We start from the raw sequence: 26,280 nt of genomic DNA on the forward strand, positions 1-26,280 counted from the left end.
AATGGCAGAGCAAGCTCAAGGGGCCGTATGGCCTGCCCTTGCTCCTATTTCTTGTAACACAAATTTCATGGATGTACCTCTATGGATTAATCTTGAATTTTGCATTTGGGACCAGCTCACATCCCAATATGCAAGCACTTGACCTGGTTGGTGCCAGCTGAGACTTGGAAAAGTTATATTTTTAAAACAAAAACTAAACTGGAATCAAACTTATTTGACTGTGAAGTTAGTTGGTTGAATTTTCTCCAAATGTTGACCATGATCAGCTCATCTGCTGAGAGGGAGCGTGAAGGATGCACAACTGAAGAATACTTCTGCTTGTTTCTCTTTCTCGGATATGCTTTATAAATCCACGTTCAATTGCATGCACTCTTAGTCCTACCATCACAGATCCAGGGTTAATATAATAAATATAATATAAATCTAGTATATCAATATTGATCTGAGAATTCAGTCAACAGAAATTGAATGAAATTGTGGGTGGGAGAGGTGAGGTGGGGGGGAGCATTTTCCAGATATAATGCTCTTTTTTCTGCCTTTCCTTGATCAATGAAGGGTTGTCCACTGTGAGAAAACTTTGTGCGATTTAGTCCTGTGCTATCTTTATGAATAGGTTCTTCACCATTGTATCTAAATGCTAGGCATTTATTTTCGATCATAAACTGATGCGGTCTTTGAAATCACCTCTTTTAGATGATATTTCTGTTTATTTCGTTAAAGTCCAGATCCTCTTTGCCAAATGCTGTTAATACCTCTGGGCAAGATTAAACCTGAAACCTGTGACCAGAAATGTTTAAGCTTTGCCTTGTACATTGTTCTTCCTGTTTTTTCTTGACTTAAATGCAGATGCTTGCTGATAACAGATGCTGTTGTAAAAAGTGTTAAAACTAAAATGCTTTTGAAATCATTTTGTGATGTTTCGTTTTTGTTTTCAGATGAAAAATTCCGTGTATCTATACCTTGACTGCACAAAAGTAATGAGTTGTGTTTTTTTTTATATATAGTCATTCCTGCATAGGAATCATCAGAATGATGGAGACAAGTCAGAAAAGCAAATTACTGAAGAACATCTCAAGGTACGATCTTGGTAAACATTTAAATATATTAATAGCATTTCTTAATCCATTGCCTTGTTGGACTTTTTCTGTGGTTATTTAGGGTCCTGTGAGAAATCAGTTATGGCTGAGCTTGCTCATGGATTCATTGAATAGAATCATAGAAAGGTTACAGCGTGGAAGGAGGCCATTTGGCCCATCGAGTCCATGCCGGCTCCATGCATGAGCAATCCTGTAACCCTGCAAATTTTTTGTTTCGAGTATTTATCCAGTTCCCTTTTGGAGGCCATGATTGAATCTGCCTCCACCAACCCCCACCCTGGCAGTGCATTCCAGATCCTAACCACTTGCTGCGTAAGAAAGTTTTTCCTCAGGTCACCTTTGGGTCTTTTGTCAATCGCCTTAAATCTATGTCCTCTGGTTCTTGACCCTGCCACTAATGAGAACAGTTTCTCTCTATCTACTCTGTCTAGACCCTTCATGATTTTGAATACCTCTATCAAATCTCCTTGCAACCTTCCCTGTTCCAAGGAGAATAATCCCAGCTTCTCCAGTCTACCCATGTAACTAAAGTCCCTAATTCCTGGAATCATTCCAGTAAATCTCTTCTGTACCCTCTCTAAGGCCTTCACATCTTTCCTGAAGTGCGGTGCCCAGAACTGGACACAATACTCCAGTTGTGGCCGAAGCAGTGTCTTATAAAGGTTCATCTTGACTTCCTTGCTTTGGTACTCGATATGCCTCTATTTATAAAGCCCAGGATGCTGCCTGCTTTTTTAACCGCTTTCTCAACCTGCCCTGCCACCTTCAATGATTTGTGCACATATACCCCCAGATCTCTGTTCCTGTACCCCTTTTAGAATTGTGCCCTTTAGTTTATATTGCCTCTTCTCGTTCTTCCTACGGAAATGTATCACTTTGCATTTTTTTGCGTTAAATTTCATCTGCCACGGTTCCGCCCATACCACCAGCCTGTCTATATCCTCTTGAAGTCTATCGCTATCCTTCTCGCTGTTCACTACCCTTCCAAGTTTTGTGTCATCTGCAAATTTTGAAATTGTTCCCTGTACACCCAAGTCCAAGTCATTAATATATATCAAGAAAAGCAGTGGTCTGAGTCCCGATCCCTGGGGAACACCACGGTACACCTCCCTCCAGTCCGAAAAACAACCGTTCACCATTACTCTCTGCTTCGTGTTACTTAACCAATTTTGTATCCACGCTGCTACTGCCCCCTTTATTCCATAGGCTTCAATTTTGATGACAAGCCTATTATGTGGCATTTTATCAAACGCCTTTTGAAAGTCCCTATCCACCACATCAACTGCATTACCCTCATCAACGCTCTCTGTTACCTCATCAAAAAACTCAATCAAGATAGTTAAACACGATTTGCCTTTAACAAATGCGTGCTGGCTTGCCCTAATCAATCCACACTTGTCCAAGTGACTGCTAATTCTGTCCCGGATTATCGTTTCTAGAAGTTTCCCCTCCACCAAGGTTAAACTGACTGGCGTGTAGTTGCCTAGTTCTAATTCAATATACATTTGTAAAATTCTGTATGTAGATTTAAAGCAAAATACCTCATGCTGGTTCACAGTTAATAATTCTTCGCTCCTCCTTTCTCCATTTGTTAACTGGAAGGGTTGGCAGGCAAAGGTGTGCTTCGGCTTCTGCTTATAATGCTCTTGTGCCTGGTAATCGACTGTTTCTTTTTTTGTCTTTCTCCCTTGCATTTTTGTTTCCCCTCCTCACTCCCTGTAGAGAAGTGTCAGGTTTTCAGTGACACTTGCTGGAATAGTTGATGTAAAGGCCTTGACATATAGAAAACTATGGTCATAAGCCATGCCGTACTGCACTGTTGCATGATTTCCTAGCACCAGGAACTGGAGTAATGCTCTCCTCTTTGATTGTGAATGAGTTTAATTCTGGTTTATCCAGACAATGAAGGGTACAACCACAGCAAAAAAAACCTAGATTTGTTTCTTCTAACTTCCTTTTATGTCAAAATCAAAAATATGTAGTCTCATTACTCACTCTAATTTTGTGGGTTGAAAACACATCCAGGGTGCGAAAGTCTAAGATACATAACATTCAACACTATCAAGGTTACACCCAGACCATAAAATATTTGTTTCCTGTGCAAAGATAGGGCTTCTAATCTATCTAGAAATTGGGGTGGATTCTGAAGAACTTTTTTGTTCCTTAACCTTTTGCTTATGAAATAGACATGCACTCAATCGTAACTAAGCCATTGCATTTATTGAATTTTTGCAATGAAGCACTTTTATATTTAAAAAAAAAGTATAGGTTTGTATCCTGAAAATGTCTCTGCTTTGTGTTTTCAGATTTTGTTTTCCAACATTGAAGAGATACTTGATGTGCATATGGTGTTCTTGGCAGCTCTTGAGTGCCGTTTACAGCCAGAGCCACAACCTCAGCATGAACTTGGAAATATCTTCCTTCAGTTTGTGAGTAGAATTAGTTTGTGTTTTATTCATGCTCTTTTCCTAATCCCATTTCCTGTCATTTGACTTCAATCTTTTGAATTTGGCAGCCTTTAGGGTTTCACTTTCCCCTGCAAACAGTTGAGATTCCTCATGGCAACCTGCAAATGCTGGCCTTTGGGAAAAGCAAAGACTGTCCTGTCAATTCAACGCCTGAGTTTGTGTAACATCTTGAAAATTATTCACACACTCATTCATGCCGCGAGCCATAACTGTTGAGAAAAAAGATTAGTTTTTTCATCGTAAAAATGAAATGGTAAAACATCTACTGGATAAATACCCGAAGGGGAAAAAAATTAGAGCTATGGGGAAAGAGCAGAGGATTAGGACTAACTGGATAGCTCTTTCAAAGAGCCAGCACAGGCACGATGGGCTGAATGGCCGCATCCTGTGCTGTACCTACTATGATACTATAACACTTCTCCCTCCGTCATTGAAGGCAGTCAGTCGGGCACCAGCAACCCAATGGAACTTACCCAAGCCTTGCTATTCAACCAACATTCGCCTCTCTGCTTTTCAGCAAGGGTCCCTGTTAATTGTTTTTTCTCCCTGGCTTAGGGACAGCGTAGCTAGTTGTAGTATTCTTCACCACCGCCAGATGTTGTCTTGGCTGCGCTCAATTAGCTCAGCACAAATCAAAGGTTAAACCTGAGACCATCCTATGTGGTCCGTATGGATCAGTCCCTTATGCACAGGCACAGGTGTTTCCCCACCCCTGGTGAAATAATTGCAGATCCTACAGAGGCCAGTCAGCAGATTGACTAGTAGGGAATCTGCTCATACACATTCTCTTGCTGAACCTGAGTTACGGAACTTGGTCTCTGTATAAACAAGGGTACGGTAGCATAGTGGTTGTTACTGGACGAGTAATCCAGAGGCCTGGACTAATAATCCAGAGTCATGAGTTCAAATCCTGCCACGGCAGCAGGGGAATTTAAATTCAATTAATTAAATTCAATTAATTAAATAAAAATCTGGAATTAAAATACTAGTATCAGTAATGGTGGCTATGAAAATTACTGGATTGTTGTAAAAACCCATCTGGTTCACTAATGTCCTTTAGGGAAGGAAACCTGCCGTCCTTACCCGGTCTGGCCGAAATGTGACTCCAGACCCACAGCAATGTGGTTGATTTTTAATTGCCCTCTGAAATGGCCTAGCAAGCAACTCAGTTGTAAAATCTCACTAAAAAAAGTCACAATAGGAAAAAAACCGGACGGACCACCCGGCATTGGACCACTAGGCACCGGACGCGACAAAGGCAAACCAAGCCCAGTCGACCCTGCAAAGTCCTCCTCACTCACGAGTGACCACCACACAGTCCTTGTGGAGATGAAGTCGCGTCTTCGCACTGAGGACACCATCCAACGTGTTGTGAGGCACTACCACCGTGCTAAATGGGATAGATTCAGAACAGATCTAGCAGCTCAAAACTGGGCATCCATGAGGCGCTGTGGGCCATCAGCAGCAGCAGAATTGTATTCCAGCACAATCTGTAACCTCATGGCCTGGCATATTCCTCACTCTACCATGACCAACAAGCCAGGGGATCAACCCTAGTTCAATGAGGAGTGTAGAAGAGCATGCCAGGAGCAGCACCAGGCGTACCTAAAAATGAGGTGCCAACCTGGTGAAGCTACAATTCAGGACTACATGCATGCTAAACAGCGGAAGCAACATGCTATAGACAGGGCTAAGCGATTCCACAGCCAATGGATCAGATCAAAGCTCTGCAGTCCTGCCACATCCAGTCGTGAATGGTGGTGGACAATGAAACAACTAACGGGAGGAGGAGGCTCTGTTAACATCCCCATCCTCAATGAGGGCGGAGTCCAGCACGTGAGTGCAAAAGACAAGGCTGAAGCGTTTGCAACCATCTTCAGCCAGAAGTGCTGAGTGGATGATCCATCTCTGCCTTCTCCTGATATCCCCACCATCACAGAAGCCAGTCTTCAGCCAATTCGATTCACTCCACGTGATATCAAGAAATGGCTGAGTGCACTGGATACAGCAAAGGCTATGGGCCCCGACAACATCGCGGCTGTGGTGCTGAAGACTTGTGCTCCAGAACTAGCCGTGCCTCAAGCCAAGCTGTTCCAGTACAGCTACAACACTGGCATCTACCCGACAATGTGGAAAATTGTCCAGGTGTGTCCTGTCCACAAAAAGCAGGACAAATCCAATCCGGCCAATTACCGCCCCATCAGTCTACTCTCAATCATCAGCAAAGTGATGGAAGGTGTCGTCGACAGTGCTATCAAGCGGCACTTACTCACCAATAACCTGCTCCGTTTGCGTTCCACCAGGACCACTCGGCTCCAAACCTCATTACAGCCTTGGTCCAAACATGGAAAAAAAAGCTGAATTCCAGAGGTGAGGTGAGAGTGACTGCCCTTGAAATCAAGGCAGCATTTGACCGAGTGTGGCACCAAGGAGCTCTAGTAAAATTGAAGTCAATGGGAATCGGGGGGAAAACTCTCCAGTGGCTGGAGTCATACCTAGCACAAAGGAAGATGGTAGTGGTTGTTGGAGGCCAATCACTTCAGCCCCAGGACATTGTTGCAGGAGTTCCTCAAGGCAGTGTCCTTGGCCCAACCATCTTCAGCTGCTTCATCAATGACCTTCCCTTCATCATAAGGTCAGAAATGGGGATGTTCGCTGATGATTGCACAGCGTTCAGTTCCATTCGCAACTCCTCAGATAATGAAGCAGTCCGAGCCTGCATACAGCAAGACCTGGACAACATCCATGCTTGGGCTCATAAGTGGCAAGTAACATTCACGCCAGGCAATGACCATCTCCAACAAGAGAGTCTCTAACCACCTCCCCTTGACATTCAACGGCATTACCATTGCCGAATCCCTCACCATCAACATCCTGGGGGTCACCATTGACCAGAAAGTTAACTGGACCAGCCATATAAATACAGTGGCTACAAGAGCAGGTCAGAGGCTGGGTATTCTGCGGCGAGTGACTCACCTCCTGACTCCCCAAAGCCTTTCTACCATCTACAAGGCACAAGTCAGGAGTGTGATGGAATACTCTCCACTTGCCTGGATGAGTGCAGCTCCAACAACACTCAAGAAGCTCGACACCATCCAGGACAAAGCAGCCCGCTTGATTGGCACCCCATCCACCACCCTAAATATTCACTCCCTTCACCACCGGCGCACAGTGGCTGCAGTGTGTACCATCCACAGGATGCACTGCAGCAACTCGACAAAGCTTCTTCGACAGCACCTCCCGATCCCGAGACCTCTACCACCTAGAAGGACAAGAGCAGCAGGCACATGGGAACAACACCACCTGCACGTTCCCCTCCAAGTCACACACCATCCCGACTTGGAAATATATCGCCGTTCCTTCATCGTTGCTGGGTCAAAATCCTGGAACTCCCTTCCTAACAGCACTGTGGGAGAACCTTCACCACACGGACTGCAACGGTTCAAGAAGGCGGCTCACCACCACCTTCTCAAGGGCAATTAGGGATGGGCAATAAATGCCTGTCTTGCCAGCGATGCCCACTTCCCATGAGCGAATAATAAAAAAAAAACCTCTGGTTTCAGCCTTAGCTCATTGGTAGCACTGTTGTCTGAATCATAACATTGTGGGTTCAAACCCCACGACAGAAAGTTGAGCACATAATCTAGGCTAACCCTTCAGTTCAGTACTGAGGGAGTGCCGCACTGTCGGTGGTGCCGTCTTTTGGATTGGACATTAGGGCAGATGGGCCTGGGTTTATAAGGTAGATGTACAAGATTCCACGGTACTATTCGACAAAGAACAGAGGAGTTCTCCTTGAATCCTGGCCAACATTTATCCCTCAACCAAAACAGATTATTTGCTTGTTTATCTCATTGCTGTTTGTGGAATCTTGCTTTGCCCAAATTGGGTGCTGTATTTCCAGCATTTCAACAGTGACCACCCTTCACAAGTACTTAATTGGCGGTAAAACACTTTGGAATGTCCTGAGGTTGTGGAAGATGCAATATAAATGCAAGCTTTTCTTCGAAATGGGGCTTCGGAATATGAACAGAGCTTTTAGTTTTAATCTGTCACCTCTCTCCCCAGCCCAAACAAGTGCATCATTAGGGACGGAAGAACGATCTTGCATAGATATAGCACATTTCACTTCCTCTGGCTGTCCCAAAGCATTTCACAGCCAATGAAGTACTTTTGAAATGTTGTAAAGTTAGCAAATGTGGAAGCCAATTTGCATACAATGAGATAAATGATCAGATAATATGTTTTAGTGATGTTGGTTGACTGATAAAAGTTGGGCAGGATCCTGGGAGAACCATCCTGCTCGTCAAGTTGTGCTATGAAATCTTTTAAGTACACCTGAAAAGGCAGATGGTGCCTCATTTTAACATTTCATCTGAAAGATGACATTCCCAACAATGTAGAACTTCTTCAGTACTGCATTGGATTGTCAACATAGTTTATGTGCTCACATCTCTGGAGTGGGCTTGAACCCACTATCTTCTGACTCCGAGGCGACAGCGCTACCAACCAAGACTGCAGTCATGGAGTATCCATATCATGGGTGACTAAATCAGAAATCTCTCGTAAATATTCTAAGTGTGAGTGTTGCAATGGCAAATATTGTTTTTTTAAAAACAAGCTGAACTGCAAGTGTGAGGAATAGACTTGTGGTTCATGTGCATTTTTGTTGTATGCTGGTCTTGTTCGCATCTTCTCTTCGTTCCCAGCCTCACCCCATTGTAAAATGCTGGAAAAATAGTAAATGTAATAACTATTTGTCCAGAACTAAATGTAACTCATTGGTACTTCAAATATTATAAGAATATATAAATGCATTTTAAAATTAGTGGGTCATAAGGGCAGAACTGAAGGAGGGAGTGTGCACCTATCCCTGTAATTTTGTGGTGCGACTGCATACCAGGATTGTTAATATTCTTCCAGTATTTACTGTCCTGGGTCACAGTAGGACATTTTAAAATTAAAATATTTTCGAAGTATATGTTTGGGACAGTACTTGCCTATAATTTGTAACTTCAAAACCCCCCTGGAGAGAGGTAAAAGACACTTCACAAAGAAACCAGAATGAAAAATGTAATGTACTTGCTGTAATAGTCCTGATAATGAAAAATTTAAGTACTTTGAAGTCCTCCTTTTTACTGCACTTGAAGCCAGTAGCAAGGTACTAAACATGAAATTTATTTCATTCCAGAGTAAAACCTACTAGCTGACTTGTCTGTGTTTCCTGTGATATGCAACTATCCTCAGTTGTGCAAATAAATTCAGTTCAATGGCTTTGTCATGTATCCTCTACAAATGTGTTATACTTCACATTGTATGCTAAATGTCTTTGTTTGTATAGAGAAGGGATTATTGGAACTTCATAAATTGTGAGATTAGAGAAAGTACTTGTCTCCTCTTCATACACATCTCCCAGGTGACGTTTGAATTCTTTCTAAAACTGCAAATGTATATATGATGCATATGTTGGACAAATCCATAGTGAATTCAGTTTATAAAAAGTTTGTTTTGATTATCCAAGGAAAAGACGATGTAATGAGGCAATCTTTCCATGAAATTGTTGTGCAAAAATTTAGATTTTTTTTTCAGATTTTGGAGGCATAAAAGTAGAACTACCTACTCTCGATCCAAGGTGGGGCAACCCCAGTGCTTGAAGACGATTTTTCGACTTCCATGATGAATTAGCTCATTGCAGCCATTTTTTTAATGCAAGAAAGTATTTTTTTAATAGGTTTTCTGTGTACAATAAAGCTTTCTTCCTGGGATAACTTTGACAATGGTGTTGTTTGAGTATTTAGAATGTACTTTAAAAAAAAATTATATAAACAAGAACAGTATTCCTCTATCTGAAAATTTCCAAACGTATCTAAAAGCTGTGTTTGTGAATTAAACTGTTTCTTAACCAAACTAAGTGAATTGGATAATACAGCTTCATAGATGGAGGTGTTATGCTTTTGTTAAATTTATTTAATTAGCATGGATGTTGGATAATGTATGAACCAAGTCATGACCTCCAGATTACCGATATCTTCCTTTTGACTAAATAGGATCACAAATTTTTAGTGAACTTTGAAGTAGTGGTCCTTTTTTTAAGACCTGCTTGTACAGACTCATTCTTGCTATTGCACTTTGGGTCTACCCCATGAACAACATACCAGAACTTGACTCCAAAACTCAGACCCTTATTAAGAAACTGCAGGCATATTGGCACCCCATTGTATGCTAAATGTGTATTTTGCCTCAAAAATAGAACTCGAGTCAAATTTTATTCCCATTTCCATGACACTATCTATGGATAAACTCTTAAAATTAAGCAATCATGAACTCCAGAGCAGAACAGTGAGTAATATTTACAAAATACAAGTTCTTTCAATTTGAGTTCAATTCAACATGAACAGGAGTGGAGTCAAAATAATTTTTATGAACATCCAATGTAAGTGGGCTGTGAGCGAGCAAATGCAGATGGTGCTTGAAGATAGAATTGAAATCTGATCCTTTGTGACTGAGAATGTCATAGCGAAGGTATTCTTAAGGCAAGGTTACCTGCTTGTTTCATTGAAAAACTGCATTTGCAGTTACTCAATTTTCAGGTAGTTGATTTTCAGGTCTTCTCTGACCAGAAGGAAGCAGAGGTAAATTTATTCCCAGGTCTCAGCCAACAGCACTCTATAGTTGTCCAGTATGAAACGAGCCAAAGTGACTGAGGATGACTAGCCTCCACATTGTGCCATCCAAAGCTGGTACAGTTGTGATCATTGGATGCGAGCTGTATGGGACATTGCAGTGCAGGCACTTATATTGCACTGTACAGTAGGTTGGAGCTGTGACAAGTTGGATCACAGTGTCATCTTTCGCACATCAATAATTTAACTACTGTCTTAATACATAATCTTCATAAACTGTATCGCATAGCTGATGTTTGGATATGTGCATGTGTGAAAATGGTACATACTATGTTACAAATTGTATTATGGGCTGACGAGATAATATATGGTTGATCATGTGTACCAATCTCTGTAGATATTATCTTGGTATGAAAAGGGTGGGGGTAGGGAAAGTCCATTAATCCTCAGCCAATCTGGAGCACTACACTGTCCAACTACTCATGATGCTTTTATCTTTAAAGAATCCTATTTTTCCATGCATATTCCAATATGTCTTTCTCTGGAAGCACACACTTCAAATATGAGCTAATATTAAGGCAGCGTAGATTCTTAGATTTGTTGCATGTATACCATTTCTGTAATGCCAATGTGATCTTTGTGTTTTTGTGTTGTAGAAAGACAGATTTTGTGTCTATCAAGAATATTGTAGCAACCACGAAAAAGCTTTGAGACTTTTAATGGAATTGAACAAAATACCTGAAGTGCGGGCAATGCTTCTGGTAAGCTGCATGTTGTCATCTAGAATTTACATGAAAGTATGTTTGTTGACTAGTACCTCTGCAATTGATCAAAATTAGACTGAAAATACTGTTATCCTTACTTAGTAAGACACTATACCTATACCTATGAACATCATGTCAGTAGAAAAACTAGATTGGTCAGTAAAAATTAATTACTACGTTGATTTTAATCCAATTGCATGAGACCTTAGTTAAATAGACAAAATGTCCAAGCATTTTATATAGTTCTTCCAACATTTTATATGTAGAGCAAGTGAATCTAAACACAGCCACATTTAGGAAGCAAATCAATATATTTATAACTAATATTTGTATATAAGAGACTACTTTAAACTTGTATATTTTTTCTGAAGGAATTTGGTTCAAGCAAGTGGAAGTGAATTTGAGTGAAAATTGAGTAACTATTCTTAGTTGTTAAATTGGGTGCTTAAAACTTCAGTTTCTTTGAGTCTTGGAGAAAAGTTCAAATATAAAAATTCCAAATAGCAAATTCCTATTCCGGGCATAATTCTTGTCCAACTCTAAAATTCATACAATCATCCTCAGAATCAGTTGTTCAGAAGTATCAGTTTAAAATTGCTGTGTGTCTAACAGTTTAACTTTCATTTAGAACTGCATGGTACTGGGAGGAATGAAGACCACAGATATTCCGTTGGAAGGTTACTTGTTAACCCCAATACAGAGAATCTGCAAATATCCTCTACTACTTAAGGTAAGTAACTGGAATCAAGAAAATTAATAAATTGTGAATCCTCTGTATGGTTTCTCACAGGAATTAGTATGACACTGGTCTGAGCTTCCTTTCACCCATTTGATCTGGCTGGATTCCCACACAAGACAATCAAATTCATAATTTTAATATTGTTGTGAACTGATGTTTTTTATTATTTGAAACATTATTTTGGACTTTAGAGATTTCAGTTACTGGAAAGAAAATGGCAGACAATTTTCTTTTTCATAAAGAGCTGTGATTTGGTTGGTTCATTACAATGTGACTATGAAATGTTTACATAAGAATTTCCATTTATAATATGTTGACATAAGTGTTTAACGAAGTAATGTTTGTGGACAAGATGTATATATCACATGCAAGATTTTTAAAGAATATCCTTGTTGATCTCCCTGAACATTGTGCATAGGAAGTTGAGACCAAACATAATCTTCAGGCGAAGCAGGGTTAGTGCACAGAAATAATTGTACCAAAGTGCACAGCCAACACCACAGTGTCACTAGTGATGAGAGGGTGCAATTATAGTATGACCAGGTTACATAGGCAGTTTCTAAATGTGGACAAAGGAATTTATAATGGAAAAAGTTGATACAGGAAGTGCATGCAGGCCTAAGATTTTTAATGTTATTAGTGAATCGTCAGTGGCATTGCTCACAGTAAATTGAAGTCTTTCTCTTGTCTTTTCGTTTCCTGTTTCTGAATTCGTGTTTGTCCTGGATACCTTCTCTGGTTCGTTGATATGAGTCGCTTGTTAGTGTGCATCTTTCGTTTATTGAAGTTGACTCCACTTGCTTTATATCTACTTGTACAGTAGCTTAAGCTAGGGGAGTAAATGAAATCATGTCGATAGACAGGTAGTGTTTAGCTGATTTAAAGAGCATTTTCAAAACATCTTATCTTGGAAAAATAACACAAAAATACCTCCTTTGGATAAATTGTCTCCAGCTATGTAAATTTATGATCTTACCACTGAATTTCAAATCCACTTTGGGCCATTTCTGAAGCACAGGCCTTTTCCCTCCCCCCTCCCCCCTCCCCCCCCCACTTTTCCACCCACGATAACTGAGTGTTCATGCTTGAGGTATAAGCTCTTGACACTACCTACCATTTGTACTGAAAGGTATATTATCCAAGAGGGGGTTTCTCCCTTCCATCAGAGCTGGTCTTGTGCTTTCCCGATAAATTGAAAATAATGCAAAAATAAAAGTTGACACAAGTTGTTATGGAATTGTTCATTTTTACTTGTGTCCTCTAATCATCACCCAAATTTTACAGCTGTTGACTATTGTAAAATATGAAAATCTGAATGTTGGCAAGTGATTTTTAACTTTATTAATTAGTGTGCTTATGTACCGGGAAACCCCATTTAACTTATGTTTTTAAAATCTGTTTGTTTTCTGTAACTAATAATTTGAGTGGTGTAGTACAATATTAATTTAATATTTGTGCTAACCTCTGTAAAGCTGAACAGTTTGTATAAATCAGTACATATCTCGTCTAGACAACAGCTGGTCCAGGTCCAGTAATCAACAGTTGGTCCTGAGTTCAAAAAGAAACTTGATTTTAATATTTTCATTGTATTACATCAGATCCTGAAACTTGTCTTGTGACCTGTGATAGCTTTTCAGTACAATATAACAGTTGATTGATCCTGAAAATGCCCATCCGGCTGAACCCAAAATGATGCCTAATGCATAGTAGCTGATATTTACAATTGTAAGTCATTGGGCTGTTTTTCAATACTGAGAAATGAAAACAGTATTTTGGAATGTTAATGCATCCATGACAATGTTAACTGATCAGATGTCTTGCTTGTTTAGTTTGTCACTGAAGTGTAAAATAGATAAATAAACCACAGTAACTTGAGGTTTCGCTCTGTGGTGGGTTGGCATAACGGACAAAAGAATTTGAGTAATGCATACTATTCCTGCATGTGTTGTGTTAAGGGATTTCCTTATCCACATCCTTCAAAAATATCAGTCGTGTTGCATTGAGAAATGTGTTTGTGCTGTTGAAATATTTGTTTCTAATTTAATTTGGGTGTTGCACTGCCATGGTTAAGAAAGACGGGACAAGCTGCTCCAATTCTCATTTAAGCACTTTACATCACACAGATCAATAATGCAAATTGGTGTCCTGCGTATTTTACTGTATACATAGTCAACATGCCACAAATCCGGATTATCTATCAATCCTTCTAATTCCCTCTGCTGTTGATTTTATTTCTTTCCTGATTTTCATTACGACTTACCTTTTTTGTTTTCTTCTTTATTGCTTGGATCATACTCTTTTCCCCGCCTCCACTTCCCTACCCCTGGGTACTGGAATAGTAATTTTTATTTGAAATGACAATATTGCAAGTAATAGACTGGTCTGGTCAAAATGTCCCCTGTAAGTAAAGGACTGATTTGAGCTTGGTCTCCCCTGTAACCTTGATTACTATTTTGATTTATGGTTTCAAAAAGAACTTCCATGCAACTTAATGTTTCTGGTTCCTTTTCCTGTTCACAGCAATGTATAGTATATTGAATTAAATATACCATAGGAACAGGAGTAGGCCATTCAACCCCTCGTGCCTGCTCCACCATTTGATAAGATCATGGCTGATCTGTGATCTAACTCCATATACCTGCCTTTGGCCCATATCCCTTAATACCTTTGGTTGCCAAAAAGCTATCTATCTCACATTTAAATTTAGCAATTGAGCTAGTATCAATTGCCGTTTGCGGAAGAGCGTTCCAAACTTCTACCACCCTTTGTGTGTAGAAATGTTTTCTAATCTCGCTCCTGAAAGGTCTGGCTCTAATTTTTAGACTCTGCCCCCTACTCCTAGAATCCCCAACCAGCGGAAATAGTTTCTCTCTATCCACCCTATCCGTTCCCCTTAATATCTTATAAACTTCGATCAGATCACCCCTTAACCTTCTAAACTCCAGAGAATACAACCCCAATTTGTGTAATCTCTCCTCGTAACTTAAGCCTTGAAGTCCAGGTATCATTCTAGTAAACCTATGCTGCACTCCCTCTAAGGCCAATATGTCCTTCCGAAGGTGCGGTGCCCAGAACTGCTCACAGTACTCCAGGTGCGGTCTAACCAGTGTTCTGTATAGCTGCAGCATAACTTCTGCCCCCTTGTACTCTAGTCCTCTAGATATAAAGGCCAGCATTCCATTAGCCTTCTTGATTATTTTCTGCATCTGTTCATGACACTTCAATGATCTATGTACCTGAACCCCTAAGTCCCTTTGGACATCCACTGTTTTTAACTTTTTACCATTTTAGAAAGTACCCTGTTCTATCCTTTTTTGACCCAAAGTGGATGACCTCACATTTGTCTACATTGAATTCCATTTGCCACAATTTTGCCCATTCACCTAATCTATCAATATCGCTTTGTAATTTTATGTTTTCATCTACACTGCTTACAATGCCACCAATCTTTGTGTCATCGGCATACATCCGGTATTAAATCCAGGTGGAAAATCTTCTCACTATTATATTTGTGGAGTGGTAGATGCACAATAAAGTCATTGAAAAGCACAGTGAAGATTCACTGGAAAGAGAGGTTACAGCTTTGAAGAAAGACTGCTGGAAGATCAGATTGAATGCCCTCCCTTCTTACTGGAGAATGAAATGTGTTGCTGGCAATGCTACGAGCAGGAGAAAGGGCATTATATAACACACAGAACACTCTCTTGTTATATCTGATTCTTAGCACCAATACATTTTTAAAAATTCCGTTCTTAAAAGTAAAAATAATTTTTAAAGTGGAACTTTTTAATTTACCCAAAAGCAGCCATCCATTTGCTTTTGTTAGATTGTTAGCATGATATCCTGTTGCTTGCTGCTGTTCACTATTGTGTTGAAGTCTAGTGTAGGTTTGTTTTTATTTATCTGGAGTGCAAGATAGTTACTGACACCCAGGAAACTCCTTTTCTTAATAAAAATTCTTCATTCAAACTTATTTTATTTCCCCCTCCTGGTATGGTGGGCAGTATCACCAGCATCATTCCTGTGGTGATAAATCTGCTTGTGCCTCTGCAGTGTAGTAAATAAAGGGAAACCGTTGAAACTTATTCTTCTTCTTGTGTGCATGAAATGATGTGAAATTATGCCAGGAACTGGATATTTAAAGAATGATCTGTGTTCCGGGCTTTCTTCAATGAGAACACCTTGGTAGTGGAAAATAATCTTCCCTTGATTCAGTAATTTTTAAACACTGAAGAATGAATTAGCACCTGGAAAATGTTCCTTCTAAATGACCATTCCTGTTGATGTCTGTACCCTGTGTCAGCACCTACAGGAACCAAGGATTCCTGACCGTTAAATGATTATAATACATTGAGAGTTTATCTTTGGGGGTCTCACCCAATAGCATCTGAGTTTGTGCCTAACTTTCTACCACTGGATACTATGGGGAATCTTTGAAGTGCTCATATTTTGACCTGTCTTCTCCCATGGGTTGAGTTTGAAGGGAATCATATGGGATTCAGCCTTGCATTTTATTCTTTTGTATCGTGCACTAAGTAAGCTGTGAGGAGGACAGAGTCTGCAAAGGGATATAGACAGATTAAGTGAGTGGGCAAGAAGGTGGCAGATGGAGTATAATGTGGGGAAATGTGAGGTTATTCACTTTGGTAGGAAAAATAGAAAAACAGAATTTTTTTAAATAGTGAGAAACTATTAAATGTTGGTGTTCAGAGAGACTTGGGTGTCGTCGTACAAGAAACACAAAAAGTTAGTATGCAGGTACAGCAGGCAATTAGGAAATTTATTGCAAGGGGGTTGGAGTACAAGAGTAAGGATGTCTTAATACAGTTGTACAGGGCTTTAGTGAGATCTCACCTGAAGTAGTGCGTACAGTTTTCATCCCCTTATCTAAGGAAGGATATACTTACCTTCGAGGCAGTGCAACAAAGGTTCACTAGATTAATTACTGGGACGAGAGGGTTGTCCTAATGGAGAGGTTGAGTAGAATGGGCCTATGCCCTCTGGAGTTTAGAAGAATGAGAGGTGATCTCGTTGAAACATACAAGATTGAGGGGACTTGTCAGGGTAGATGCTGAGAGATTGTTTCCCCTGGCTAGAGCGTCTAGAACTAGGGGGCATAGTCGCAGGATCAGGGATTGGCCATTTAAGACTGAGATGAGGAGGAATTTCTTCACGCAGAGGGTTGTGAATCTTTGGAATTCTCTACCCCAGAGGGCTGTGGATGCTGAGTCATTGAATATATTCAAGGCTGAGATGGATAGATTTTCGGACTCTAAGGGCATCAAGGGATGTGGGGATCGGGCAGGAAAGTGGAGTTGAGGTCGAAGATCAACCATGATCTTATTGAATGGCAGAGCAGGCTCGAGGGGTTGTATGGCCAACTCCTCCTCCTATTTCTTATGTTCTAATGCACTCTGAAGTAGGGTCAGTACTATGCAAACGAAGCTCGTGTGACGGCCACTGGAAAAAAACAAGAACAAAAATTTTTGTTCCTTTTTAAGTCACAAACCTTTCATTTAGCAGGAACAGAAAAATATAGTTAAGCGCAAATGTTTGTGGTTTCTCTGTTTTAGCTGAACACCGCAATCCTGCAATCTTGTTTTGGGGAACTGAAGTTTAATGTGTGTAGAAGATATTTGAAATTTCCCAAACAGCCAGCTGAATAGTATTCGTTTGAAGTCTTCATGGAGTTACTGGCTCTTAAACCTGTATATTCCTATTCAGCAACCTAGTTCCTAATACTTTCAACTTGACTTTTTATTTCCCTTACAACCATTGGGGCATTCAATGATTTGCAGTCAGAAAACTTTCGAGGCAATGTGTTGCTCAAATCAAGTTCAACAAATCTCATAAAAGAGAAGGGCTTATTAGTGTTCTGGGTATGGTAATCGAAGCACCTTGAGATTGTCCTGAATATTACAAGTAGCATTGTACAAGTAAAACCACTTCTCCCCCATCCTTCACCTCTCAGCCAGTTTTTATATTACTGTTGAATTCCTTTAACCACATTGTAATCAAACAGAAATTCATGAATTTGAATTAAACAGCCATAAAGTAGCACTCACTATTTTAAAGGCACCCTTCAAGTGAGTATCCCAAAACAAGGCAGCCCAGGTATGTTGGTCCCATTTAATTATCGTGTAACTTTACAGATCCAGGAATACATCAGTGCCAGGTATTGATGAAGATCCTGTGATGACTCGTCCTTTGGTGCTATTGATTACATAACTTTGGTAGATAAGAGAATACTCCTGCCTTCAAGCAGCTTGCAACTGGTGGTATTTAATTTCTGTAGAGTGGCAGAGCTGTTGCAAGATCCATTGGACTTTATTAATCCCTTCACAGCTAACAGTTTATTGGAAAAAAAATTGCTAAAGCAGCTGAGGTGGTTCTGGTTCCTGCTCTTTCTCGAAACACCCCTCCCCCCACCCCCCAAAATTTAGACACTTGTATCTTTAGCATTGTCCTAGATTTGCATTGAATGTTCCTCCTGAGCTGTATCAATGTGCCAATGTAATTCCAAGTTAATCCACCTGTTTTTACAACTTCTAATCCTAGATCTAGCTGCAGCTCCAGGATGCCGCAATTTGAAATATGCATTGGACTTCATTTTTTACATGTTGAGAGCTGTCAAACCTCCTTATTGATGTGCACCATCTTTGTAGCACTTAAGTTGTATTTTCACTTTGACCCATACATTATTAATAAATGTCAGCATCTCCAGAGCAGTGCTAGTAGGATTGCAAGACCATGAGAAGTCTCCATTTCTTGCTTGTGAAAGATTGTGAGATAATCTGTTTATGTTGGAGTCCTCTGTGTTGTTTTGGGGTTGCATGTAGTCCAGAGTTTTACTCTGTTCTGATGATGCTGGAACTAGTTAGTGATCCTAGCTGTCGGTGACATTCTTCTATAATTCAGCTGGGTTTTTTTTTTGTAACCAGGGGGCAACAAAGAATGCATGTTGGACAGAATGGCATGATACAATATACAAAGCATATTATTATATGAAATATGTGATTATTTGAAAAACTTTCAATATTTAGATTTTCTACAATTTTCACAAAACAAGTTCTCCTTCCCATCCTTTTTGTGCCTGCACTCTCGTTCTCTCCCTCCCCTCCCCTCCCCTCCCCCAAAGATGTGGCTGAGATCCGGAATTATGTAAGGAATCTCAAATTAGGATATCCTTGTCCGACCACCTGAAAATGTACATAATTACAGTACACACTTACATTTAAGATTCTGGAGGCAGTAGTTTTTCCTTTGGCTGCTGGTGGGTACGTTAAGGTAAATGTATCTTCCTCAAACCTGACCTGCAATTGTTTTATAAAAACTGGAGATGCTCCAAAGCATATTTTGTTCGACTTTTTTTTACGTAGTTAGTCCTGCTCAGAACACTTGTTATGTAATGCACTGTGGACTTTTGTACATACATGACTGACTTCTAACGGTTTGATGAAAGAATCCACTTTTAACAGAGAAATCCAAGGGTGGTTGTGAATGGACATGTGTCTACATGACTATGCTTCACAAATGGGCTGCCACTGAATTGGTGCTAGGGGCATTGTTGTTTACAAAGTATGTAAATAATTTGAAGCTGGGGCCAGCAACAAAGTTGTATTAAGTTTGCAGATTACACCAAATCTGTGGGGTGGGGATGGAAATGGTTAAACCAAATATAAAAGGATCAGGATAGGCTGTAAATTTGGTTTTAATGAGCAGTAAGTGATATTTAATGAGGACAATGCAAGGTAATAAAAGTAGGGAAGGTAAATAAACAGTGCGGATATAAACTACATTACTTCAGGTTATAGGACAGAACACAGGACAGGCATTCGGGGTTATTGGTGAATAGTTCGTTGAGGCCAACAGCACAGTGTAAGGAAAGGTAATCCTATCTTGGGATGCATAACCAAAGGGCTGGAGCACAAATCCCTTGAGGCAATAACATGGCTGTGCAAGACACTGGTTTGGCCACACCTGGAATATCATATACAGTTCTGGTCACTCTACTACACCAAGGATATCCAGACATCAGAAGTAATGCAGAAAAGGACAAGCAAACTGGTAAGTAGCTAAGACATATGAACAAGGTTGAGAAGCCTAGGATTGAGTGCTCTGGAGAAGAAAAGGCTAGGGAGATATTGTGCAAATATTCAATATTCTTAAAGGAATCGATAAATTGAACCGCAGTAATCGGATTGCCACAAACCCTAGAACAAGGGGCTTAAACTTAAAAGAAGGAAGGTGCATCGTCCATTTTGATTTAACTACTTCATGCAGAAAGTGATGAATGCAATGTCTCTAGAGGCTGATTGAGTGGAAAATTTTGAACGAGAATTGGATAGATGTTTGAGGGTGTGGGTGATTGAGGGGTATTAGATTTGGACATATAGACTGCAGTCTGTTTCTGGTTCTGTACTTCCTATATACCACTGTGGAGGAAGAATACTGTTCACAATATTCACATAAACAATGTCTCAAAACTGCCGAGTGGTTAGCCTTAAGAAAGGGGCCAATAATATGTCGAGAATAATTATAAAATCCTGCTGCTTCTCATAGATTATCATTTGTTTTGAGTTCAAATCTCTCTCGATTGCATTTTGTAACTGGAAAATATCATCTTCACTAAGGAACAGTTCATATTTTCCTGACCAACGACATGACCGAAATGGCGAATGAGATATATTCTTCGTATTAAGAGATCTGTATGACTGCAGTGTTGGATCAGAGTCCTCCATTAAGATGCAGAACCAGAAATGACGAGCCCTTCAACCAGTTGCATTCCAGAACCATATCACCAATTAGATCTCGGAACCATTCTAAAATGTCATTTCTGATCGGTTTTCTTTGTGACCGACCTTGTCGGTGACTAAATTACCGCACTATATACTCCTGCAAATAAAGCTTACAACATGTTAAAAATACATTAGAAAAACAAAGACTGGAAGATGAACAAAGGCAGAGGAAATGAGATGAAAAATTAGATGAAGACAAGCAAAGAGACACTTGCAAGAAGAGACTATTTCAAAAAAAAAAGATTGTCCATGATCCATGCCGTGGAATTTGTTCGTGAATTTTAATGCTTTTTTAATTTTAAAAATTGGTTATCGAAACAGATATGCCATTTTTGTTGGACGGGTTATAGTGACATTTCAGTCCCGTTTAAATCCTATGTTTAAGTATTTGGTTCTCTGAGGTGGCATTGAAGTTTGAGAAATGTAGTTTCTATTTATTTTTGCAGGAATTGCTAAAACGCACCCCCAAAAAGCACGGCGATAACTCAGCAGTAGAGAAGGCCTTGCAAGCAATGAAAACTGTGTGCACAAATATTAATGAAACAAAGAGGCAGATGGAGAAACTGGAAGCCTTGGAACACTTACAGTCGTACATTGAAGGATGGGAGGTATGATTAGAAAGACTCTGAGGAAGTGACGAGCATTTCCTTGTTAACTGACTTCATTTGAAATGTTCAATGGTCCATTTTCGAAGTCCTTATTCTGATGTGATGGAAGAAATCCTTGATTTTTCCATTTTGTAAATCCATATCCAAAATGCAGTTTAGGGAAATCCCTTTTTTGGTAATAATGGGTTCCATTGACTTTTTTACCCATTAGAAGTTGTTCTGCACAGGTGCATCAGATTAAAATGTTATAATTAGGTTGACTGAACAGACGGTTCTTTGTCCATAGCATTTGGTGGTGGAATCCTCCTTATATATCCAGTCCTTGCTGTTGCACTAAACAAATGCACGATTTAACATTGGTCTAACATTATTTATATCTATAGTATAAAAAATTGATTAGATAACAAATTTAACCATGATCTTGCCAATTCAAACACTTTGTTCAGTGAAATTATGTAATTCTAGGTGCATATTACTATCTACCTTGTCAACAGCACTCAGTCCTTAAAATGCTCCAGATACAGTGCAGAATGATGGGCCAATAAGTGCTATTAATCTTATTCATGTGGCAGCTTAAAATAACAAAACCGTGTACTGTAAAATGCAGCAACACTTGTCATTCTTGTATGACGGTCATTTCTAATGTGATATCAATTCTGTTGTGAATGTTCCTTTGTTGAAGAAGTGAAGACCGTTGCTGTTTTAGCTAGTGCTTTGCATCAGTAGCAGCTGCAAAGATGATGCAACCTTTTGACTGAAGGAAGTGCCTTCACTGTTGTCTTGACTGAATGCTGGGAAGCAAAATGTCCTGCTGAACATTTTGTGAGGCAGATCAGACACACAGCAACTAGTGGCAGCACTGCTTTATTTTATTACTTTAACGGAGAGATATCAGTCTCTTCAATTTATTCATATTAATCATAACCTACCAGCCCCTCACTTCCCCAAAAATAGTAATATCAAACATGAGCAAAATTGCAACCTTTCTGAATGTTGAAATTTCCTATCATATATCGTCTGAGCTGGTGGATTGAATGTTCTCTTCCCCTCTTTCCCCATCCCCAATAATTGAAGAAGTTTATCTCATTGCAAAATGTCTAAACATATTTAGAGTGCGTTTCTGAAGAGGAATAATGCTAAAGCAAAGCAAGGAAAAAGTTCTGAATGAGTTGTACTAATTTTCATCAATCGAAGATTAAGTGCAGGCTGATATGAGCTTTCACCACTTCACTGACGAGGAAACTTTTTGTGGAATTCATGCTACGGTTAGCTTGAGGTTTCATATATTTTTAATATTGGAGGTTAACAAATCATAAACGGTGTTTGTAGTTATTAACAAAGGATATAAAACAAATTATTTTTGACATAATTAAACTGCAGGAGGTACCACATGGCTCACTGTTTGTTTATGGTTCGCATACATAACTATGGTATACAATGTGGGTCACTGCTAATGGCTTTCATATTTAACTATGGTATACCATATGGGCCAGTAACTTTGGCTCTTTTATATAACTATAGTATACAATATAGCCCAGGCTTTCTGCTTATCCTTATTCTCTCCAGAGGCATTGCAGGATACAAGTCAGAACAGAACGGAATATGCTTATTGCTTCAGAATTTAAAGTTATAATGTAAATTTTGTTCTGCAGTTACTCTTAATATGTGCAGGTTTTACTTGGTGGGGAAAATTGAGGCTTTTACAAATCTTGCAACTTTGCTTCTGTCTTCCCTATCTTCTAAATATAAAGCATGCAATTTGGTGTTCAGCTGAGATGTGGTTGAGAAAATTCAGCTGTGTACTTCCTCATCTGCCATTAAAAGCCATTTTGAGTGGCCATTAATTCAAGAAATTAAAAATGTAGCCTGTAATGAGACAATTTTACTGCTTGCAGTTTTTTTTGTTGTGTATATTTCATTGATATTTCTTGTACTTTGGATAAGTACACAAGCTAGTGTGAGGTTAAAATCAGAGTATACAAAATGTAGAATGTTTCCAATATTTGTTTTTTGCCAGGGTTCAAATTTGACAGATATATGCACTGAGCTGCTGCAGCAAGGACCGTTGTTGAAGATCTCAGCTGGAAATATTCAGGAACGAGTGTTCTTTTTGTTTGATAACTTGCTGGTGTACTGTAAAAGGAAGTCCAGGTAAGTCATGACTTGGATCTGTCTAATGGCATCCTAAAGAACTGCAGAAATTGCTGGCTTGCAGCCTCTTAATGAAATGAACGCTGTTAGAGTTGTATCGTCATATGTATGATTTCTATTGCATTCAGTCAAGTAGCAAAACCATATTATTTGTTTGTCCTCCTGTGGTATTTGTTCTGAAAACTTTGAGCTTAGTTTGATTCAAGCTAATGCTTGTTGCTCCACGTGTTTCTTCTGAAATTAGCTTTTGGGGAATCATTTGCCAATTTGTGATGTACTTAGTTTTCCCAGTGTAAATTAACATCTTGAAAGACAGTAGAAAGAATACATGTACTTGAATTACCTTTCTGCCATTTTTTTATAACCAGATTTCTGTTTCAGGTGAGTAAGTGAGAGAAGTTTGTTTATAACTTCAGTAAAAATGTTCCAACTGCTATCTTTGTACATTTTGTGTTCGTTCATAGACTTGGTAGGTGACACCAGTCTGGCCTGGCATATCTCCAAAGCCTCTGGTAACGTTGCCTTGAAATCAGCTCATTTAATTGGAAGGGCACTTCTGCAGGACATGACTGATCCTGTCAGATTTAAGCTTTAGCCTCCTCACAAAAAGAGCTTTCAAGTGGATTATAAATTGATCAGGACTGAGTCGCATATTTCATTTGAATGGATAATGTTGAGATTATGAACGCTATATTTGAGATCTATCGAAACCAAGAGTCCAGTAGAAAAAAGATCAACCAATCAGCAGAATCGGTATACTGCCAGCTATCTTATTGCAGGGACATTGTATGTGTATCAGCCCAGGCATTTGATTCACAGCAAACCCAACGGTGCATTGTGGACTTCACTACCTGGAGCATCCACCATCTTATTCGAAAGTAAGAAATTCGGTGACCTATGGTCATCAACATGAGAGAGCACTTCCTGCTATATAAGCAGCATGTTCTTACTATGTGCCCTTCCAATCTGGGAATGCTGATTTCGGGAGAAGTGTGTCTCGTCAGCTGGGAGATTGATGGCCATGAAGTGCATGATTAGTGTTGTGGTGAACTGATGTCCTTATCTATTGAAAAGCGGTCTTGTGCTTTTGTAATTGGTGACATCACAGTGAATCACAGCAGGAGGAAGGAAACCGATGGTTTCGAGCTGCCTCAACATTTACAGAACAACTTGGAAATGAAAAGTAGTAACTTCCCTACATTTTCTGCAGTGCTGATGTGGCATTTGGTTTCAAATCTATTCAAGATCAGCTGATCATTCCCAGCAAAAGGCTTTGTTGTCTGAAGGAATCTTGGTGTACATGACTCATTAGAAAGCTTCCTATTCATTCATACTCTCTACATTCTTTATGAAGTACTAGTAAATTGCTCGCAGCAATGCCCACGGTCATTTTATGAATTTTTAAAAAATTATACATACAAAGTGCAAAGTAGTTGAGAAACTGGATCAACTTGCTCAATAGAACCACCTAGTGGCCAGAGCTTGCAACTACATTGTGCATGCTGACACACTGAATTTGAATAGGAAATGTTGACATCGTAATTTTACAATGGTAAATGTTGGCACAGAAGCATGACAAAAAAAAATCCTGACAAAGTAAGGTTTGTGGGCAGGATGTGCAAATCTACTCAAGATTTTTAATATGTAGGTATGTGAGAGCAGGTGATTTTCTTTTATCAAATTCCAGAATAAGTACTGTAGTTGGATAAGTGATGCCTAGCAGTAAGAAATCTATTTTGTTTTAAACTATTTGGTGCTGAATCTGATGACCTTAATGGAGACAAGAGACAGATTGTTTATCAGTTCAATACCAACCAAGACGTTGTGTTAGCAGTAAAATGATGGGCTTTAATCTCCCCTTATGGTTTGAAAGTACTAATTTTCAATTGCTCAATTTGTTGTAAACTTCAGGCCAATTTGAAAAATAGGAACAGAAGCAGGCCAGTTGGCCCATTCTTCCTAAGGCAGCTCTGTCTCGCAAATTCTAATTGCCTGACTTCTCTCCATATCTCTTAATACTCTTACTTCCCAAGTAAGTGTTCATCTCCCTTTTTAAACATCTCAATTGACTTGGGCCTTCTGGAAAGCACATCCATGTTCTTGCAACCCTTTGTGTGAAGATGTTTTTCTTCAATTTATTTTTAAGCCTGATGATTAAGCTTTGGAATTTATTCTGAATTAGAAATGCTTATTTCCTGTCTTTCCAGGGTTGCTGGCAAGAAGCCAATCAAGCGCACCAAGTCTATGAATGGGGCCCAGTACATTTTCCGCGGAAGAATCAACACCGAGGTGATGGAAGTAGAGAATGTTGAAGATGGAACAGGTATTATTTTTCTTGCCAATTTGCTGTTCTATTGTCCTCTCTCCGATCTCCTGAAGACGATGATTGTTTGCTGGAATATATTTCCATGGATGCCACTTGCCCATTGGTACCTTGCCCAAGTGGCCACTATAATATATGAACCTTGAACAAATAACCTCGGTGGCAGGCTATTCGACTGCAGAGGGCTGCAGATCCTACCCAATGCTCGTCTCGCTTGATGCCCACACATGTGCACATCCAACAGGGGCTTGATGCTGACATTGGGTGCAACAACTTGAAACAGTGCATCATTTCCCAGCAGTAAAATTTATCACCTTATTGATCATAAACCTTTACTTCACACTATGATTAAGAAAAGAGATGCAGTTGGTGAAATTCCTTTCTACTCCTGTTTTACATAAGGTCGCTGACAATGCTATGGAAAAACAAGCTTTAGGTTTACTTTTCAATCTTCAGGTTATAAGCTGGAGCAGTTGACTCAGTAACTGTGAATAAAATGAGTTGGTTTTCATGTGCTCAGTGAGGTTACGTTTTTCCAGCCAGCACTTGTTCCAGCAGAGAAACTGAAGGTTGATTAAGTACAGATTCTATAATTAAAGAATGGTGCTCCAAAGTAGGGGAGGCGAGGGATTTCTTCAGCACGGTATAGCTCATTGTTCATGTGGCTTTCTTTGTACTGCTTGAAAAACAATGCCCTACCTCCCAAATT

At 39.6% G+C, this 26,280-nt stretch overlaps 1 protein-coding gene across 2 annotated transcripts in view; it reads left to right on the forward strand.

The window, feature by feature from the left end:
• The window catches only part of prex1 (phosphatidylinositol-3,4,5-trisphosphate-dependent Rac exchange factor 1), a 185,561-nt gene that overhangs the window by 52,235 nt on the left and 107,046 nt on the right, over positions 1–26,280 (forward strand). For both annotated transcript variants that reach the window (XR_010966380.1, XM_068000534.1), the window contains exons 2-8: positions 1,005–1,076; positions 3,404–3,526; positions 10,845–10,949; positions 11,581–11,682; positions 20,936–21,097; positions 23,115–23,248; positions 25,456–25,571. Coding sequence is in view for 1 of the 2 variants with exons in the window: in XM_068000534.1 (XP_067856635.1) it covers positions 1,005–1,076; positions 3,404–3,526; positions 10,845–10,949; positions 11,581–11,682; positions 20,936–21,097; positions 23,115–23,248; positions 25,456–25,571 (814 nt within the window). In the remaining variant the exon portion in view is untranslated. The remainder of the gene's footprint in view (positions 1–1,004; positions 1,077–3,403; positions 3,527–10,844; positions 10,950–11,580; positions 11,683–20,935; positions 21,098–23,114; positions 23,249–25,455; positions 25,572–26,280) is intronic.

The sequence above is a fragment of the Heptranchias perlo genome, chromosome 19 (genome assembly GCF_035084215.1).
Source record: "Heptranchias perlo isolate sHepPer1 chromosome 19, sHepPer1.hap1, whole genome shotgun sequence".
In the NCBI taxonomy this organism is placed as follows: Eukaryota; Metazoa; Chordata; class Chondrichthyes; order Hexanchiformes; family Hexanchidae; genus Heptranchias; species Heptranchias perlo.